The sequence below is a fragment of the Haliotis cracherodii genome, unplaced genomic scaffold, assembly GCF_022045235.1.
Source record: "Haliotis cracherodii isolate W230 unplaced genomic scaffold, xgHalCrac1.p SCAF_3, whole genome shotgun sequence".
NCBI lineage: Eukaryota > Metazoa > Mollusca > Gastropoda > Lepetellida > Haliotidae > Haliotis > Haliotis cracherodii.
Genome location: NW_027266286.1, coordinates 52,951,543 through 52,973,313, shown reverse-complemented (window position 1 = coordinate 52,973,313; position 21,771 = coordinate 52,951,543). Strand labels below are relative to the sequence as shown.

General features: G+C 40.9%; 1 protein-coding gene across 1 annotated transcript in view; it reads right to left on the bottom strand.

Annotated features, from left to right (window-relative positions):
• LOC139475524 (arginine kinase-like) overlaps positions 1-14,254 on the bottom strand; it is a 30,675-nt gene extending 16,421 nt beyond the window's left edge. Inside the window, exons 1-4 of the mRNA XM_071258714.1 lie at positions 14,053-14,254; positions 11,051-11,310; positions 8,454-8,602; positions 2,336-2,501 (exon numbers count right to left, since the gene is read on the bottom strand). Of these exons, the coding sequence (XP_071114815.1) occupies positions 2,336-2,501; positions 8,454-8,602; positions 11,051-11,310; positions 14,053-14,254 (777 nt within the window). The remainder of the gene's footprint in view (positions 1-2,335; positions 2,502-8,453; positions 8,603-11,050; positions 11,311-14,052) is intronic.
• Between the last annotated feature and the right edge of the window lie 7,517 nt (positions 14,255-21,771).

Here is a 21,771-nt window from a genome sequence, read left to right as displayed (position 1 = left end):
GACTATGGACACACGAGTTGGAGGTGATATGTAAGTATAAGCTATGGACACAAGAGTTGTAGGTGATATGTGAGTATAAACTATGGACACACGAGTTGGAGGTGATATGTAAGTATAGACTATGGACACACGAGTTGGAGGTGATATGTAAGTATAGACTATGGACACACGAGTTGGAGGTGATATGTAAGTATAGACTATGGACACACGAGTTGGAGGTGATATGTAAGTATAGTCTATGGACACACGAGTTGGAGGTGATATGTAAGTATAGACTATGGACACACGTGTTGGAGGTGATATGTAAGTATAAACTCTGGACACATGAGTTGGAGGTGATATGTGAGTACAAACTCTGGACACACGAGTTGGAGGTGATATGTGAGTATAAACTCTGGACACACGAGTTGGAGGTGATATGTGAGTATAAACTATGGACACAAGAGTTGTAGGTGATGTGTGAGTATAAACTATGGACACACGAGTTTGAGGTGATATGTGAGTACAAACTATGGACACACGAGCTGGAAGTGATATGTGAGTATAGACTATGGACACACGAGTTGGAGGTAGCATGTGAGTATAAACTATGGACACACGAGTTGGAGGTGATATGTGAGTACAAACTATGGACACACGAGCTGGAGGTGATATGTAAGTATAGACTATGGACACACGAGTTGGAGGTAGCATGTGAGTATAAAGCTATGGACACACGAGTTGGAGGTGATATGTGAGTATAAACTATGGACACACGAGTTGGAGGTGATATGTGAATATAAACTGTGGACACACGAGTTGTAGGTGATATGTGAGTACAAACTATGGACACACGAGCTGGAGGTGATATGTAAGTATAGACTATGGACACACGAGTTGGAGGTAGCATGTGAGTATAAAGCTATGGACACACGAGTTGGAGGTGATATGTGAGTATAAACTATGGACACACGAGTTGGAGGTGATATGTGAATATAAACTGTGGACACACGAGTTGTAGGTGATGTGTGAGTATAAACTCTGGACACACGAGTTGGAGGTGATATGTGAGTATAAACTATGGACACACGAGTTGTAGGTGATGTGTGAGTATAAACTATGGACACACGAGTTCTATGTGATATGTGAGTATAAACTCTGGACACACGAGTTGGAGGTGATATGTGAGTATAGACTATGGACACACGAGTTGGATGTGATATGTGAGTATAAACTATGGACACACAAGTTGGAGGTGATATGTCAGTATAGACTATGGACACACGAGATGGAGATGATATGTAAATTTGGACTATGGTCACTCGAGTTGGAGGTGATATGTAAATATAAACTATGGACACACGAGTTGGAGGTGATATGTAAGTATAAACTATGGACACACGAGTTGGAGGTGATATGTGAGTACAAACTATGGACAAACGTGTTGGAGGTGATATGTGAGTATAGACTATGGACACACGAGTTGGAGGTGATATGTGAGTATAGACTATGGACACACGAGTTGGAGGTGATATGTGAGTATAGACTAGCGACACACGAGTTGGAGGTAGCAGTCACGTACAAACTCTGGACACACGTGTTGGGGCTAGCAGTCACGTACAAACTCTGGACACACGTGTTGGGAATGTCAAACTCTTGACACACGTGTTGGGGGTGACATGTGAGTTTAAGCTCTGGACACACGTGTTGGGGGTGACATGTGAGTTTAGGCTCTGGACACACGTGTTGGGGGTGACATGTGAGTTTAAGCTCTGGACACACGAGGTTGGAGTGACATGTGAGTTTAAGCTCTGGACACACGAGGTTGGGGTTACATGTGAGTTCAAGCTCTGGACACACGAGTTTGGGGGTCACATGTGAGTTTAAGCTCTGGACACACGAGGTTGGGGGTGACATGTGAGTTTAAGCTCTGGACACACGAGGTTGGGGGTGACCAGGATTTCATTCTCAATACGCTCAATGTTGATTCCTCTCCTTGGAATCTCAAACTGTGACATTTTCTCTCTGTTGTGCAACAACGTACAGAGCAGAGTCGCCTGTAGACTGCGGCCAAGTCGCCGCCCTTCTGCATGGAGATGAGACGGAGATGGTCCTCCTCGTTCACCCAGACAAGGAAGGCCCCATGACACGCAAGAAATCTCCTATACGATCAGCATAGGTTGATTGGACTTCGAACCTGACTTAAACCTGGGACTGTGGAGCGTGACAACCTAAGGCTGGGGATTCTCTATATTTGTAAAATGTATCCACAACGCCCTTGAATGTTTCCTAGAAAGGAAATGAAGAAACATCCAACATTCCTTGAGAAAGGCGAGGTCTGAGAATATATACTAACTGTGCAGAGACGCTTGTAGACTGCGGCCAAGTCGCCTCCCTTCTGCATGGAGATGAGACGGAGATGGTCCTCCTCGTTCACCCACACAAGGAAGGTCTTGTCGTTGTTGAAGAAGATGCCTCTGCCAGAAGGCCAGTCGTTGAAGATGCTGGCAGCTCCCAAGAGGCTAAAACATGATCATTTGTTGTATACGATCAGCCGAAGTAAGTAATAGTTAAATGAACAGTAAAAGTAGTAATCAAGACTCCTTTCTTCTGTAATAAAGGCCTCCAGCCCAGAGTACATGTGTATATAATCAAGTCACAACAATTTTAAATTTCAAACAACAATTACAATCATTAAGAAAGGATCTACTATAATAACAATTACAATCATTAAGAAAAGATCTACTATAATAACAATTACAATCATTAAGAAAAGATCTACTATAGTCATCAAAAGTAAGTGAAGCACTCGTAAACTATATATAAAGATATAAAGTGTCTCCCTTTAACCTCTGAGATAAACCTGCCTTGCCTGTGTGCATTTAACAATATACAGTGCTAAAGATTCTGACAAAGAATTATCTGTCATAACTTTCTCAAATTTATCGAGAGTACAAAGATTACTGGAGCAAATACATGACAAAAGCATATTTCTGAATTTGTTATACAAGTAACATGATGTAATAAAATGAACTTCATCCTCCACAATTAATACACTCAGATTATCAAAACAATATTGACATACTCTATCCTCTCTAGCAACTCCTCCGCACCGCCCAATTTCAACAGCCAGTTTGTGGTAACCACATCTGAATCGACTAAGAACAATTCTTAAATGTTTACTCTTCATATTGTGCAAATACCTTTCAGGCTCCAACACTGATTTGATAATGGAATAATTATTAAGCTTACTTGTTTCACTTATAGATAGTGCCCATGTTTGTTTCCAACAATCCTGCAACCTTTCCCTACAAATTCTGGGTTATGTCACTAACACCCTGTTCAAACCAAACTAGACCAAATCCAAGTAAGTTCAACAGATATTTTATTCTAGTTGCCCATGTGGCTCTACCAGCCCCATCTAACCGATATAACACCAGATAGCAAGCCTTAAGATACCTATTTGTGGACATGTTTAATATTTTCAGCCAATACTTAATTGAATTGAACTTGGTTGTTACATGTAATGGACACCGTCCTAGCTCCCCATACAAGACTGCTGCTGGAGTGTTTGAATTAACATGGAGAACTTTTCTAAGAAATTTGCAGTGCACATTTTCTATAACTTGCACACTTTCAAATCCCCAAACATATGATACATAACATAAGACTGGAGAAACCATCCTGTCAAATAGAAACAAGGACTCTTTAATGTTAAGCTTAGACTTTTTCAAGAATCCAAACAAAGTATACAGAACTTTTTCTCCTTGCTGCGCCAGGGTACTTCTTGCCAAACTCCATGAGAGCTTAGGAGTGAAAAACACACCAAGATACTTATAAGCGGATACTGCTTCCAGAGGAATACCATCATAATGCCACTTTTCCTTTTTTGTTACTATACCACCTCTTCAGAATACCATGACTTTCGTTTTCTCCAAATAAACCCTCATCCCATACTGATTGCAAAATCCTGCTAGACAATCTATCTGGTGCTGTAACCTTCTAACACAATCTCCAACATTAGCAATATCATCTGCAAACATTAACAAAGTGATGTTTTCAGCATACTCATTGACAAAAATACCCTTGCAATCATTAAACCTGTAATTATCTACTAGCTCATTCAAAGACAGATTGAATAACAGTGGGCTTATCATACACCCTTGCCTGGTTCCTATTGTACACTCAAAGAACTCAGACAGTGAGGACTTGTTAACTAGAACACATGATTTTAGCTGACTATACAGAGATGAGATAACTGTGAAAAATTTACCTTTTACACCTTTTTGTTAAGTTCATATTTCAATAAATGGTGGTGGACGCTGTCGAATGCCTTCGAAAAGTCTATGAATAAACAATAGCAGCGCCTTTTGACTTGGAGAGGTATTTCTGAATAACTGATTGTAATGCAAATATATTGTCTATGGTGCTATATCCATTTCTGTAGCCAGCTTGTTCCTCATACAGCTTTTCTTTGTCTTCACACAGCCAACAAGTCTATTACTTAGTATTTTGGTAAAGACCTGTCCAATTACTGATAACAAAGAGATTCCCCTATAATTATTTTTCACCTTTTTCATGAATAGGAAATATTATTGCCTCTGTCCATTGTGATGGGTAAACTCCAACAGATAATATTTTGTTAAATAAGCTGTGGATATATGGTAAAATACAGGAGATACACTTTTTAAATGTTCCTTTAAAATTCCATCAGGTCCTGGCGTTTTGCCGTTGGGTAGATCATTAATTACAGATCTAATTTCCTCCATAGTAATAGTCTTATCTAAAACTTGAACACCCTAAACATTGTCACAATAGGCTGTGTGATCTTCATTATCCCCGAGAAAGTTATGTACATGTTCACAGAAGTCAGAGTCAGTATCAAAGTTACTGTTGTTGAGCAGTGATGAAAAATGATCATACCATTCCTCTGGTGAAATTGCTTCACTGCCAGACCTCCCTTGCCTGTTGTATCGTTTGATGAATTTCCATAAGTCCCTCTTTATTTATGACCCGCATTACATCTGGTTTATCCGAAAGGTCATATCTGGCTTTTTTTTGGTTTACATGCATTCTTAAATTTATTTCTTGATAAAATGTAATTTTTGAAGTTAATGTTAGAGTGAGTGAGTGAGTGAGTGTGTATGGTTTTACGCTGCTTTTAGCAATATTCCAGCAATATCACGGCGGGGTACACCAGAAATGGACTTCACACATTGTACCCATGTCGGGAATCGAACGTGGGTCTTCGGCGTGACGAGCGAACGCTTTAACCACTAGGCTATCCGACCGCCCCAGTAAATGTTAGAATCAGATAATCTAAACTTGTCTAAACACTTATATTTTTCACCTTTGAGAATCTCACATTCATGGTCCCACCACCTGGGCTGACTAGGGGAGCGCCCCTCAGACCCCTTATTTGATTTCATACCACTTAAAATAGCACATTTACAAATAACTTCAGACAAGTTGCTTACTGCCGCATTAATGTCATTATCATCCAGATTCTTTACAAATGTCATTTGCAGCTCGCTGTTGCATGTTTCATTTACAAGTTGGTCAACATATAGCTGGCTGGAGTTTGGTTTCCAACTTAGCCTATTCCATGACTTTAACTGCTGGCCTGTCTTGTGTTGATTAACTTGATGGATTAAAGTAAGTCTACATGTCACTGGTAGGTGATCTGATTCTGGTATGGCAAGTATGTCAAAATCTGAAACACTTTTGTAAAAACTTGTAGAAACCAAGACATAGTCTATTACACTCTTTCCCGTATGTGAGATGAAAGTGAAATTACCGCACCTATCTCCTCCAGATCTTCCATTTAGCATGTGTAGCCCCATTACTCGACATAGTGATAGTAGTGATCGTCCAAATAAATTCACAACATTATCCTTGGATATTCTTCTAATGTTAAACCAGTCTGTATCATATTCTGCATCCAGGTATGTATAGTCATCATCAATTATAAAATCTTGCTCAAGTCCCACCCTCGCATTCAAATCACCTATTACAGTAAACTGTATATTGTCACCATACTCAGATATGACAGTCATTAGTTGACTCCGGTGGCTCTCAATCCCATTTGTCTCATCTGCAGTCCTGTAATACGTTGAACTTTCTGGAGGGATATAAATGAAACACAATACTGTTTTCATGTCAAATGTACAAGTGGCCCCATCAAACAATAAGAATATTCCATTTGCATAATTTGAGCATATTCTCTGGAACAAATGGGCAATGTTTTTCCGAACATATACACATATTCCCCCAGCTACCTGAGTACGTCCTTGCAGCTCCATAGTGAGAATATCCAAGTAATAAGTCTGCGAATTCTATTTCTAATCTACTAAAAGTTTCATACAACCCAATAATGTCAAATTTCATAAACATATTCACAATATCACTTTTTACAAACTTAGCCCACTAACATTCCATGAGAAAACATTCAGACTTCCAAAATCTAATTTACATGTACTCTGGTCTTGGCCGCACCCCTATTCCTCCATCCACTGGGGTAAGGGTTTCCCATCCTTGGCACGTATTCCTGTTTCCATGTCGAATGTGTATATTCTGCCAGCAACCGCGATGGTATCATACCTCATAAACATCTTTTCTGACCGCAGAGGTGGTAACGGGCTTTCTCGAGATATGGATAAAGTTTTTTGCGCTTGTCCCTTACCATATCGCTGAAATCCTCTTTCAAGAAAACAGTTTGTTCACCTTCTTCACGCTTTTTCTTTCGAAACTACCCAAGGGCATGTTGTTTGTGTTTAAACCTCATAAACTGAACACATATTGGCCTTGGCTTGCCATTACTATTCTTTTCCCCCAACCTACGCGTACTTTCGATTGGTAATACATCATCGTTCATGGCATTCTCGATTCCAAGATCATGTTCTAGAAAGTTTCTTACTTTATCTTCTGTCTCTGTCTACAGTTCTTTCTCGCTTTCCTGGATTCCCATGATGATTACATTATAAAAAAGTAGTAATATCGATAATTTAAGTAGTAACATCAATTATAGCAGTAGTAACATCAACGGAAGCAGCAGTAACATCAACTGATGCAGTAGTAACATCTACTGAAGCAGTATTAACATCAACTAAAGCAGCAGTTACATCAACTGAAGCAGCACTAACACCAACTGAAGCAGTATTAACATCAACTGAAGCAGCAGTAACATTAACCGAAGCAGTGGTAACATCTAATGAAGCAGCATTAACATCAACTGAAGAAGCAGTAACATCAACTGAAGAAGCAGTAACATCAACTGATGCAGTAGTAACATCAACTAAAGCAGCAGTAACATCAACTAAAGAAGCAGTAACATCAACTGAAGAAGCAGTTACATCAACTGAAGCAGTAGTAACATCTACTGAAGCAGTAGTAACATCAACTAAAGCAGCAGTTACATCAACTGAAGCAGCAGGAACATCAACTGAAGCAGCAGTAACATCAACTGAAGCAGTAGTAACATCAACTGAAGCAGTAGTAACATCAACTGAAGCAGCAGTTACATCAACTGAAGCAGTAGTAACATCAACTAAAGCAGCAGTTACATCAACTGAAGCAGTAGTAACATCAACTGAAGCAGCAGTTACATCAACTGAAGCAGAAGTAACATCAACTAAAGCAACAGTTACATCAACTGAAGCAGCAGTAGCCCCCCCCCCCCCCCCCCGAGCAGTAGTAACATCAACTGAAGCAGTAGTAACATTAACTGAAGCAGCAGTTTCATCAACCGAAGCAGTAGTAACATCAACAGAAGTAGTAGTAACATCAACTGAAACAGTAACATCAACCGAAGCAGTGGTAACATCTAACGAAGCAGCATTAACATCAACTGAAGAAGCAGTTGCATCAACTGAAGAAGCAGTATCAACATCAACTGAAGCAGCAGTAACATCAACTGAAGCAGCACTAACATCAACTGACTGCTTCAGTAACATCAACTGAAGCAGCAGTAACATCTACTGAAGCAGTAGTAACATCAACTGAAGCAGTATTAACATCAACTGAAGCAGTAGTAACATCAACTGAAGCAGCAGTAACATCTACTGAAGCAGTAGTAACATCAATTGAAGCAGTATTAACATCAACTGAAGCAGCAGTAACATCAACTGAAGCAGTAGTTACATCAAATGAAGCCGTATTAACATCAACCGAAGCAGTAGTAACATCAACAGAAGCAGTAGTAACATCAACTGAAACAGTAACATCAACAGACGCAGTAGTAACATCTACTGAAACAGTAGTAACATCAACAGAAACAGTAACATCAGCTGAAGCCAGCAGTAACTTCAACTGAAGGAGCAATAACATCAACTGAAACAGTTATGACATCACCTGAAGCAGTAGTAGCATCGACTGAATAAAAGTAACAGTAACTGAAGTAACAATTATAGCTGCAGTAACGAAATACAACAACAGGAAACAGTTGGATAGTTATAGAGCAAATCACAAAGTAGTACCTATCCTCGACCCTGAACATGTAGTGGTTCTGTATCAGGTGGTCCTGTTCCTCTCTGCTCATGGTCTCCAGAGAGTGGTACGTTCCAGCAAGATCCCCAGTAAGGTTCTCGAGAGCTGCTTTCGTGGTTGCCTCCATCGCCAGCCGTTTCTGAAAAGGAATACATTGATTCGTTATAGTACCGTAAATGCTCGATTTGCGGCATATAACATTGATGATGATAAATCTTACACCTAAGCGACACCATTTTAGGTTGATTAGCCGGGTTTAAAGGTATTTGACAAGGTATTTGACAGGTATTTGTATAATCATTGCAAAATGGCGGAGGAATCCCGAAGTGACGATTACTGCTTTGTTGAAATCCATGAGTGAGGGTATCCTGCTGACAGAACCGATACTTATCTCAGAAAGGAGGCAAATTCATTTCCACTGAAAAAACATTATTTCTGACAATCCAGCGTTTTCAGGAAACGATTTCTCTTATCTCGAAAACTCGCGGACAAATCAGTTTTCCCGAAAAGTCTTGTGATGATTGCACAGTCTTGAACAGTCTTATTGTGCATTGTACTGTATTGAACAGTCTCATGGTTCGGTTTACTGTATTGAAAAGTCTCATGGTTCGTTGTGCTGTATTGAACAATCTCATGGTTCTTTGTAATGTATTGATCAGTCTCATGGTTCGTTGTACTGTATTGATCAGTCTCATGGTTCGGTTTACTGTATTGAACAGTCTCATGGTTCGGTTTACTGTATTGAACAGTCTCATGGTTCGTTGTACTATATTGAACAGGCTCATTGTTCGTTGTGCTGTATTCAACAATCTATTGGTTCGTTGTACAGACTTGAACATACTCATGGTTCGTTGTACTATCTTGCGCAGTCTCTTGGTTCGTTGAATTGTATTGAACAGTCTCATGATTTATTGTACTATATTGAACAGTCTCATGGTTCGTTGTCCTGTATTGATCAGTCTCATGGTTCATTGTACTGTATTGAACAGTTTCATGGTATGTTGTACTGTATTGATCAGTCTCATGGTTCTTTGTACTGTATTGATCAGTCTCATGGTTCGTTGTACTGTATTGATCAGTCTCATGGTTCGGTTTACTGTATTGATCAGTCTCATGGTTCGTTGTACTGTATTGATCAGTCTCATGGTTCGGTTTACTGTATTGAACAGTCTCATGGTTCGTTGTACTGTATCGATCAGTCTCATGGTTCGTTGTACTGTATTGATCAGTCTCATGGTTCGTTGTACTGTATTGATCAGTCTCATGGTTCGTTGTACTGTATTGATCAGTCTCATGGTTCGTTGTACTGTATTGATCAGTCTCATGGTTCGTTGTACTGTATTGAACAGTCTCATGGTTCGGTTTACTGTATTGAACAGTCTCATGGTACGTTGTACTGTATCGATCAGTCTCATGGTTCGTTGTACTGTATTGATCAGTCTCATGGTTCGTTGTACTGTATTGATCAGTCTCATGGTTCGTTGTACTGTATTGATCAGTCTCATGGTTCGTTGTAATGTATTGATCAGTCTCATGGTTCGTTGTCCTGTATTGATCAGTCTCATGGTTCAGTTTACTGTATTGAACAGTCTCATGGTTCGGTTTACTGTATTGAACAGTCTCAAGATTCGTTGTACTGTATTGATCAGTCTCATGGTTCGGTTTACTGTATTGATCAGTCTCATGGTTCGTTGTGCTGTATTGAACAATCTCATGGTTCATTGTAATGTATTGAACAGTCTCATGGTTCGTTGTACTGTATTGAACAGTCTCATGGTTCAGTTTACTGTATTGAACAGTCTCATGGTTCGTTGTGCTGTATTGAACAGTCTCATGGTTCATTGTAATGTATTGAACAGTCTCATGGTTCGTTGTACTGTATTGAACAGTCTCATGGTTCGGTTTACTGTATTGAACAGTCTCATGGTTCGGTTTACTGTATCGATCAGTCTCATGGTTCGTTGTACTGTATTGATCAGTCTCATGGTTCGTTGTGCTGTATTGAACAATTCCATGGTTCATTGCACTGTATTGAACAATCTCGTGGTTCGTTGTACTTTATTGAACAGTCTCATGGTTCGTTGTACTGTATTGAACAGTCTCATGGTTCGTTGTCCTGTATTGATCAGTCTCATGGTTCGTTGTACTGTATTGAACAGTCTCATGGTTCGTTGTAATGTATTGAACAGTCTCATGGTTTATTGTACTCTCTGGAAGATTCGTGTAACGAGTCCGTCATTTGGAATTTTAATTCGTGTTGTTCAAAACAGGCATTTTCACGTGTTGTTGAGTTCAAGAGATGTTAAATAAGAGAGAATGATATTGTGATGTCACTTTCGAAACGAAGCTGTGATTACTAATGGGTCCCAGACATTTTCCTTTATAGAATAGAATCCGTGGTCTAGTGGATAGAACGTCTGTACGGGGAGTGTGTAAGTGAGGTATCCATGTTAAACAAAGTAATATAAAACCGACATATGTTAGGACTAGTCCAAGCAACCACACACACACACACGCACACACACGTGCACGCTAGTCCCTATGTAAGTGCAATAATCTTGAAAACAACGTTCACATCACATCCTACCTTTTTTGTTAAAACGGGCGGAAAGCCATAGCTTTCGTAGTTTCGTCCTACACGGATGCGGGTAGAGACGATGTATTTGCCAGTAGGGTCAAGGTTACCGAATTTTAGATTTTCAAGGTCACCTAGGTGAGGCTCTGGGTGATCCAACGTTTCGACATTGTGGTACTCCTTGATGACGTCATTGATGACGTCGGCGAAGATGGTGTAGCCATCGGGGTCACAGGTGAAGATGCCTACCTCACAGTGTAGATTCATACACCCTACAATTAACACAAATGTAAGATATATTCTTGTTCATTTCTTGTTACTCAATATAATTGAAAAACAAAACATTCTCATCGAATTATCCAGAGGGGGTGGGGGTGGGGAGGGTGGGTGAGGGATGGGGGTTGGGTGGGGCTGGGGTTGGGGGTGGGGTGGGTTGGTTGGATAAACCTATGATTGTGGGTTTGAATCCCGGTTCACCCCGTTTATGTTTGTCAGTACCATTCCCGTGCTCGTGGGTTTCACCGAAGTGGTAAGCGTCTGAGACCTGCATCACTTCGGGCTTTCCTCCCACATTAAGCTGACACGCCGCGATATAACTGGAATACCGTTAAAAGCGACGTTAAACCCAACTCACTCACTCACTCTTTATGCGGCGGTTTTTTTATTGAAATGGAATCACGAAAAATCGCGATGATTAATAAACGAAGACAGCTGCATGTGTGCTAATACTTATAAAGCAAAAACAAGCCATTCCGCAGATACGTAATATCGTAACGGTAATGACAAAAAATGCAAAATGAATTTTCAAGAAATATCCATTTTGCTGGCGATAAACATCACCGCTGAGTTTTGATCACGTGGTTACAATCCAAGTAAGGGTGATTACAACCCTCGTCGTCGAAAAGCTGGAATATTGTTGCGTACGGCGTTAAACAACAAACAAGCCAACAGGAAAGTAATGTATGTTGCTTAATGTTTATCATACTTACTGTATGTTTATTCAATACACAAATGATGATGATGGTCTGGATAATAAGGTTGAGATGGCAGGCAGTCTGTTACCAATACGTATGAACACTGACTGTTGAGGTTAACCGGTTGTGACAGTTCAACCATAACCCATGACATTCTGTCTGATTTTGTATACTGTATATTGAATATGGACAGTAATTATTCATGGTACGGGTAAGTACTACTGAACACAATATATACATTTTTTATGGGATATTATACAAACCTCAGCTCAATATCAAGTTATTGTTGCGAGTGAAATATTTTGTAGTTTACCCGAGGTTTACTGAATGAAAACGGAAAATAACGTCATGCAGCTGGTGTAATATATAAATATGCACACAGTCTGTTCAGTAGTGTTTAAAGAGTTGCGGCTCAATGATTACATTGCAAACTGTATATTCATACCGTATTTCCCTCATCATAGGGCCACGTGGACATGGCGTAATTTGTGAATAATTCGTTAAAAACCATTGTTGGTAATCAACAGGGCACAAAACTCATTATTTAGTTTGTTACAATGGGAGTGTAGTTTAATTTCCTATAATTATTACCCACGGGGTAAAAAATATCGGCGTGCGCATTTTTGATATATGTACAGTACACATTCTTTGCGTTTTATTCACACTGATATTTTAACGCTGGGAAGGTGAGGTGAGGTGAAATGGGGTTTAACGTCGCGTCCAAGATTATTGCACTTATATAGCGAACTGCATGTACGTGTGTGTGTTTGTGTGGCTGCATGTACTAGTCCGGACTGATGCCGACTTATAGTGCTAGCACACTGAGATACCATGCCGCAGTTTAACATGAATACCCCACTCAGACACAGTATACTGACTCCGAGCCGACCAGTCCTTGTTTTAGCCGCTTAATGCCGAGCGCCAGACAGGGTAACAACAAGTACCATCTTTTAACGTCTTTTGGTATGCCGCGGTCGGGGATTGAAACCCGGACCTTCCGCTCTCCGGGCAGACGCTCTACCATTAGACCACGGAGGCGGTTAACGCTGGGAAGACATGTATACCATGACATTTTCTACCTCCATGTGTGAGACAGTTGGAGGATACGCTTTCATATGGCGAAATTAATTCGCTATTACCTATACGAATGTTACCAATATGAACGCTTCTCATATGAAAGTACCACCAAATATTGCTGGTCGCAAGGGAAGACAAAATGTTTGATAGCGTGTCATTGTACACCGACACCGTGGACTCATATATATATATATATATATATATATATATATATATATATATATATATATATATATAATATCAATCACTGGCTTGTCTGGTACAGACTCGATTATTTCCAACTGGCATATTGCTGAACATAAACAAAAGCAGAAGGATGGATTTTTTTTATAAGATAGGTCATATTAGTGGCGAGCAGTTATTACATAAAAATATGGTGTTATCCAAAATTATATTGTAAAAATTACAGTTTTAAACAGTTTTAAACATTTATTGCAAACGTCAATGGCTTTGGGACATCCATATTGGCACCAGGGTCGGTCGGGTAGCCTAGTGGTTAAGCGTTCGCTCGTCACGCCGAAGACCCGGGTTCGATTCCCGACATGAGTACAATATGTGAAGCCCATTTCTGGTGTCTCCCATCGTGATATTGCTAGAATATTGCTGAAAGCGGCGTAAAATCATACTCACTCACTCATGTTGGTACCACTGTCATTTCAACATGCATTGTGAGGAAATTGGGTTTGACCCCGTGTATTCTCATTATTCCATTTATATAATAGGGTCGCAGTTTAATGTGGGAGGAAAGCCGAAAGTGGTAAAAATGACGGCAGCCTGCCAATTTTGGATGCACGCCGCCTGAACACGATTTAGCACCATCCACCAGGTCGCACATTGTAGCAACTGAACCTCATAAGTAGTTGATTACAATCGTAGGGTGTACTGGGGCCAGATTCGATCATCTAACCCGCCCTGAAACAGGTGACTGCAGTGAAAAGCGACATAAACTCCCTAACCCCTTACCTGACCGAATGCAGTCAGCTAGCGTTCCACCAAATTTGGTCCTTTGATCTTTCAACTTGTCAAACCGTTCTTGAGTGAGGTACTTCTTCAGAAGCGACTTGCATTCATCCAAAGTGGCATCTGATAGACACATCCACAGATCCATGAGGTCTCCATTGCCAGAGGTAATATTTCCAGAGCTTCCTATGCAGCCCTTGTCCATTTTGATACCTAGCAATGAAAGATTCACGCTCTTGTTTAAATATGATTGCTTGTGGCAAAATATTTAAATCATGATTGTTCTGCGACGTAGAGCGTGTCCGATGCTGATGCTATGACGTTGTGACTTTAATCTTTGCGAGGTGAGTCAGGTGCGCCATTGTACAGATTACCTACAAATTGTAGGCTACAATATTCCACTTTAGTGCAATTTAGTGCTCATATTGCATGGTTTCACAGAAACCGATGTAACACCATGTCCCATGTTTCTGTAACGCGACGGCAGCTATTGAAGAGGAACTGTTTATGCTTAATAGGCTTTATGGCTGTTTATTGGCTATATAATTTGATGTCTAGCAAAACTAAAAGTGAGAGTCACGATTTTTCCGAAACTGGTTTTGTAATATGAAAGGCACGTGAACTAGTGAAACTGTTGAATCCAATTCCAATATGGAGTCCTCTCAATGCTGACTGAGATGCATTTGGGGATGGGGACCTGTTTTTTGGTTCTTGTAATGTACAGGAAACATACTTGTATGTCTGACATTTGGTGTACACGAACCTATGTATTAACTTGAATTTAACTATGTTATGATGCGTTGGTATTTACATCCGTTACATGGCAACACTCATTTGTGAATGACTTTAAGATTCTTTATTTCCTCCGGATTTCAGTTCGAGGATTACAAACACATTTTAACAGGTTAACAACATATTTACACACACCTTCTAAGAGGATCGGTGAAACAGTACATTGAGATCAGGTGTAAATACAGTACACAGAGCTAGAAATAACAATCCAGTTACGGTTTAAGAGAAAACAGGAAAGTTGACAATAGTGTCGTTTTGGTTTGCCCATCAATTCTTTGACTGAATGTGATATTATCGCCGAGCAAGAATGATAGGTCTTCTTTATCTTGCATTTCAAAATTTACCATCGTATTCACATCAAGAGCATCAATACATATTGAAAAGAAACCGTTTCTTTGACACAAGAGAGATTCACAATTTCATGTGCGTGTGACACAAGTTACGTTCAATAGACTGTTTGGGTTGTGAGGAGATATCAACACATAGTTGAGAAGCCAATATACATGTAAGGTTAGTCTTGCATGAATATTTCTGCAGCGGATAAGCCTTAATTAACTGAAACATTGTGAGCTCATTGCTTTCCTGCGTAGCTAAAGACTGCTCTGTTGACTATAGTCAACAGGAGAGAGTGGGGATCCCATGGGTAGGCCGTGTATCTGTTGACAGTACTCGTCGCCCCAGGTGAAGTAGAAGAGGACATACAGGCGATGGTTAGGGCTATGATAGATACTGTGGATAGGCTGGTTTCAAGAGGAGTTTCAGTGATGCGACGCCGGAGAATTTGCAGAGTGTCATCTATGGGTACGTTGGTGAAGAGGTCTACTACGTTGTAACTGATGATCTGATCTGGATCGGTGATGTTCTTGAGTTTGGAGCAGAAGTCCGTGGAGTCAGAGATGAAGGAGTAGGCTGTTTTTCCGAAGGGTCAAGGATTCTGGTTAGGTGTTGGGCCGCCTTGTAGAAGATAGTATCTCGGGAATACACAAGTAGACGGGCTTTAGGAGGTTCTTTTGGATTTTGATGATGCTCTGGCATAGGGTGGTTGGGGGTGATTGGCGGATAGGTGGTTGTAAAGACCTTGGCTAATTTCAAAGTTGTCGTTTAGTTGTTTGAGGAGGGTTTTTATGTTGGCGAAGGAGTTTGGCATTTGGGTCCTTCTAGATCTTGGAGTAGGTGGTGGGGTCTTGGAGAATGTTGTTCACTAGCTCATGGAAGTGGACAGTGTCCATGATGACTGTAAATCAGCCATCTCGGACCATATCAGCAACTGTCCTAATCACAACATCAACTGGGACAACGTCCAAATCCTCTCCAACAACCTCCATGATTTCACTAAAAGAAAACTAACAGAAGCAACCCACATTCGCCGCGTCAAGCCATCAATCAACAGAGATCAAGGCTATTTCATCCCATCCGCCAACAATGAACTCATCAAGCAATAATCACTTAAAAATGCCAGAGTAATAACTAAACTACAAACAGGCCACACTCCCACCAACACCAAATTAAAAAAAACACCAAACCGGTAAATGCCCCCACTGCAACTTAAAAGAAATGCCTGAACACATAATACTATATTGCACACATTACCAGCAACACAGAACAACACTCCAATCTACACTAAATTGCAACAATCAAATGACATTAGCAACGGTACTAAACCCCCTAAATGACTGACAAACCTTTAAAGCACTAGGCATATATCTAATCAAAACAGGCCTACTTGGCAGCATTTAAAAATAAAAGTACAACAAAGAAGCGGCCAATAAACCCTAAGTTTCTAAACCTATAAAAACACACAAACTCCTTTTAGTCCCCCCCCCCCCCACCCCACCCCCCACCCCACCCCCCACCCCTCCACCTTTTGCATGGCATATTTCAAAATTCCAAATTTGTTCTCAAAATTAAGTAAGCAACCCTAAAGAGCCCCACCTAGGTTGCCTCGCCTTTTCGGACATACCCTTTTCGACCAAACACCAAATGGAATGGCGTGCCCGTGCGCGAAATACGCATATGTCGGAAAGCGCAAGTTAAATTCCTAATTCAAGTGAGTAAGTAACCCTCATTCAGTCTTGCTTGACAACGGTATAAGGATCTATACCGAAACGTCGCTTTTTACACTATTAAAGAAGTTGTTATCCATAAAATTGTGTCTACCTTGTCATCCGTCAACTTCTAAGTAATGCCTATCAAACAACTTTGTCTACTTTTTCTAAAACACGTGATCCACATTGCAAACAGGTCCCTTAAAATAAAATAAATATTGTTTAGTCATACTTTAATCTGATGATTGTGTTTTACCTTCGATAGCTTCTGATGTGAAATAATAAAAATATGAAAGCGCTCTTCTGAAGCGTCCGCCTCGTCTGGTGATTCAAAATTCAAATACAGGCGATCTTGCAATTATATACAGCCGCAGACTCATTGGTGACTTCTCACTCCGCTTACAGCTCATTCTGCCTACACTCATTCTGCCCACAGCTCATTCAATGTACACTCATTCTGCCTACACCGATTCTGCCTTCGCTCATTCTGCCTACACCGATTCTGCCTTCGCTCATTCTGCCTACACCGATTCTGCCTTCGCTCATTCTGCCTACACTCATTCTGCCTACAGCTCATTCTGCCTACACTCATTCTGCCTACAGCTCATTCTATGTACACTCATTCTGCCTACGCTCATTCCTCCTACGTTCATTCTGCCTACACCCATTCTGCCTACACTCATTCTGCCTACACCCATTCTGCCTACGCTCATTCTGCCTACACTCATTCTGCCTACAGCTCATTCTATGTACACTCATTCTGCCTACGCTCATTCCTCCTACGTTCATTCTGCCTATAGCTCATTCTGCCTACACTCATTCTGCTAGTCCTGAACCATGACCGTGGAATATATTTATTTTATGAAAACTAATTAATCTAGAAACGCATACAAAAGCAAGTCTAGCCAACTCAAGCTAGCTCTATTCCACATCTAAAATCAGCATAGGGAATATTTTATTATTTTGAGAGTCAAGAAGGATATTGTATAATATAAGATTTCAGAGACTAAATGTTAGTCTATCATTCTGCCTACAGCTCATTCTATGTACACTTATTCTGCCTACAGCTCATTCTATGTACACTTATTCTGCCTACAGCTCATTCTATGTACACTTATTCTGCCTACACCCATTCCGCCTACTTTATTCTTCCTACACCCATTCTGCCTACACTCACTCTGCCTACATCTCATTCCATCTACACTCATTCTGCCTACACTCAGTCTACCTACACCCATTCTGCCTACAGCCCATTCGTCCTACGCTCATTCTGCCTACACCCATTCTATCGACATTCATTCTGCCTCCACCCATTCTGCCTACGGCTCATTCTATGTACACTCATTCTGCCTACATGTTCTGCCTATGCTCATACTGCCTACACTCATTCTGCCTACAGCTCATTCTGCCTACACTCAGTCTACCTACACTCAGTCTGCGTACAGCTCATTCTGCCTACAGCTCATTCTGCCTACAACTCATTCTACCTACACTCATTCTACCTACACTCAGTCTGCGTACAGCTCATTCTGCCTACACTCAGTCTGCCTACACTCTGTCTACCTACACTCAGTCTGCGTACAGCTCATTCTGCCTACACTCAGTCTGCCTACACTCTGTCTACCTACACTCAGTCTGCGTACAGCTCATTCTGCCTACACTCAGTCTGCCTACACTCTGTCTACCTACACTCAGTCTGCGTACAGCTCATTCTGCCTACACTCAGTCTGCCTACACTCTGTCTACCTACACTCATTCTACCTACACTCAGTCTGCCTACACTCAGTCTACCTACACTCAGTCTGCGTACAGCTCATTCTGCCTACAGCTCATTCTGCCTACAACTCATTCTACCTACACTCATTCTACCTACACTCAGTCTGCGTACAGCTCATTCTGCCTACACTCAGTCTGCCTACACTCTGTCTACCTACACTCAGTCTGCGTACAGCTCATTCTGCCTACACTCAGTCTGCCTACACCCAGCCTGCGTACAGCTCATTCTGCCTGCACTTAATAAAGCTGACCACCCTCTCATTTGCGTTGAGATCGCTGCAGCCAAGCCTGAGGCGACAGTCAAGAAGTTGTTATGACCTGTTTCCATAATTTAATTCCCAATGTATGCCATTACCTCCCCTTCCATGTAGCAAGTTCTTAAATTTTGTTGTCTCTTTTGTAGCTTCTGAAAGCATATTCCGAAGTTTTGTGATATACATGAATCTGCATATGCTTGTTTTACACTTCTTCACTGTTTGAATATTAGCTTAATTCCCGGAGTTATAATTTGTGCTTCCGAAACTTTATTAGGATTGTGTGTGCTCGTTGTTTGACGCTGCTCTCAGCAATATTCCAGCTATATGACGGGGAGTGGGTGAGTTGGGTTTAACGCCGCTGTTAACAGTATTCAAGTTATATCACGGTGTGTCAGCTTAATGTGGGAGGAAAGCTCGAAGTGTTGCAGGTCTCAGACGTTTACCACTTCGGTGAAACCCACGAGCACGGGTAAGGTGCTGACAAACCTAAAAACATAATCGGGGCGAACCGGGATTCGAACCCACAATCATGGGTTTCTGGCGTGCCCAAGGGACGCAACTCTGCACAGCGAATCGCGGCGCCTTAGACGACTGGGCCCCCTTAAGCCTACAAGATATTCTGGTGAGAGATGATTATCAATTTCATTTCAGATGATTATTAATTTCATTTCATGTGTCAACATCTTCCCTTTTTATTTCATTATTCGTGTTTCAGTTTTTGACAACATAATATCATTATCATATATATGAGATCTAGGGCTGTTACAATTCAACCACGTATACCGTATCCATTCATGAATTGAATTCGTGGCCACTAGAATAGAATATTAATGAATATGCAACCATGTTCATTTACATACCCTGTACCTAAAAATATCCACAAGAACATATTATATGCATAGATGTCTTCAAAAGACAACACTCTCATAATATTTAATTTGACAGTATTGTGGTCACTGGTCATTGTCGCATTTGTGCAGGTACTAGTTCCTGGATAAGTGCAGTATATAAATGTATAATATATTAATAATTAACAAACCATGTCAAATAATTTATGTTGTTATTGTTTCACTGAATATAACAAATAATACATCAACTGCTGACTTGTTATTGTATTCGTGAATTGCTATTCGTATTCGTTACCCTATATTCGTGATAAGAATATCTGGGCAACTGATATAGAATAACATCAGCTAAACATATATGTAGTATTAATTGAAAGCTTTCGCTCCTCCCGCGGAAGACCGAGTGAGTGAGCATAGTTTTACGCCGCTTTTAGCAATATTCCAGCAATATCAGGGCGGGGGACACCGGAAATGGGCTTCACACATTGTCGGGAATCGAACGCGGGTCTTCGGCGTGACGAGCGACCGCTTTAACCACTAGACTACCCGACCTCCCCCCTCCCGTGGAAGACCCGGGTTCGATTCCCGACATGAGTACAATGTGTGAAGCCCTTTTCAGGTGTCCCCTGCCGTGATATTGCTGGAATACTGGTAAAAGAGGCGTAAAATAACTCACTCATTAAAGTTTAAATAATAATATATCATGCAGGGTTCCCATCACTACAAGATGGTACACATCGCATTGATCATGAAGATGAAAACTTGATGCCAAGAGAACATGCATATGACCCTTCAACGAATTAGAGTTCGGTAATCTTCACTATTTTCTCATCTTGTTTTGAGGAATATGACCCCCGCTAATCCATGTATCTAATATTTTACTCTCCAGCTGTTGTTGTCGAGCTGTGGCAGCGATCCGTCATCTGTGTTTAGGAGTAGATGTATATTTGCCCTTTGATTGTCTTAAGCTTAGAGCGTTGCTTGATTAATTCCTTCTTGTTGCTGTAATGTGGCAGGCTCAAGCATTGATACATATGTACGTAACTTTTAATTACCATATATTATTTTAACGCCGCACTCATCAATATTCCAGCTATATGGCGGCGGTCTGTAAATAATGGGGTCTGGACCGGGCAATCCAGTGATTGATATAATGAGCATCCATCCACGCAATTAGGATACGATGACCGCATCAACCAAGTAAGCGAGCCTGCTCATCCGATCCCGTTATGCCTCGTACGATACGCACAGTCGCCTTTTACGGCAAGTATGGTTTGCTGAAGGCCTATTCTACCCCGGATCTTCACGGGTCTTATTTGTTAGTAGTAAGTTTGTATGACCTATTGCCATTTTAATTAGTGAAGTACCTTTGATACTGATATTAAACAATACGAATATGGTATTAGTTTAAATTGTTAATGTGTTATACATGTACTTTAGTATTTTATACAGTAAAACATTAATTCCATAGCTCTGTAATATGGAAGTACACTCCACTAATCGTCACGCTGAATGCTTTCGACTCGCAGGGGGCACGGGTGGCCCAGTCGTCTAAGGCGCCGCGATTCGCTGTGCAGAGTTGCGTCCCTTGGGCACGCCAGAAACCTATGATCGTGGGTTCGAATCCTGGTTCGCCCCGATTATGTTTCTATGCTTGTTGACACCATACCCGTGCTCGTGGGTTTCACCGAAGTGGTAACCGTCTGAGATCTGCATCACTTGGGGCTTTCCTCCCACATTAAGCTGACACGCCGTGATAAAACTGGAATACAGTTAAAAGCGGTGTTAAATCTAACTCACTCACTCACTTTTGACTCACAGCACATGCGCACCAGCGCGCCCCGGCCCAGTCTATAGTCTCGCTGACGGGTCACGCTGGCCATAGCTACACTATAGATGGTATATGTATATATTTTAAAGTCAATTGATACTTTACCTCTCAAGGAAGGACATCTCATATTGTATATGTATTACTGTGTTCCAAGTCACAGTTTCTCATGATGTGAG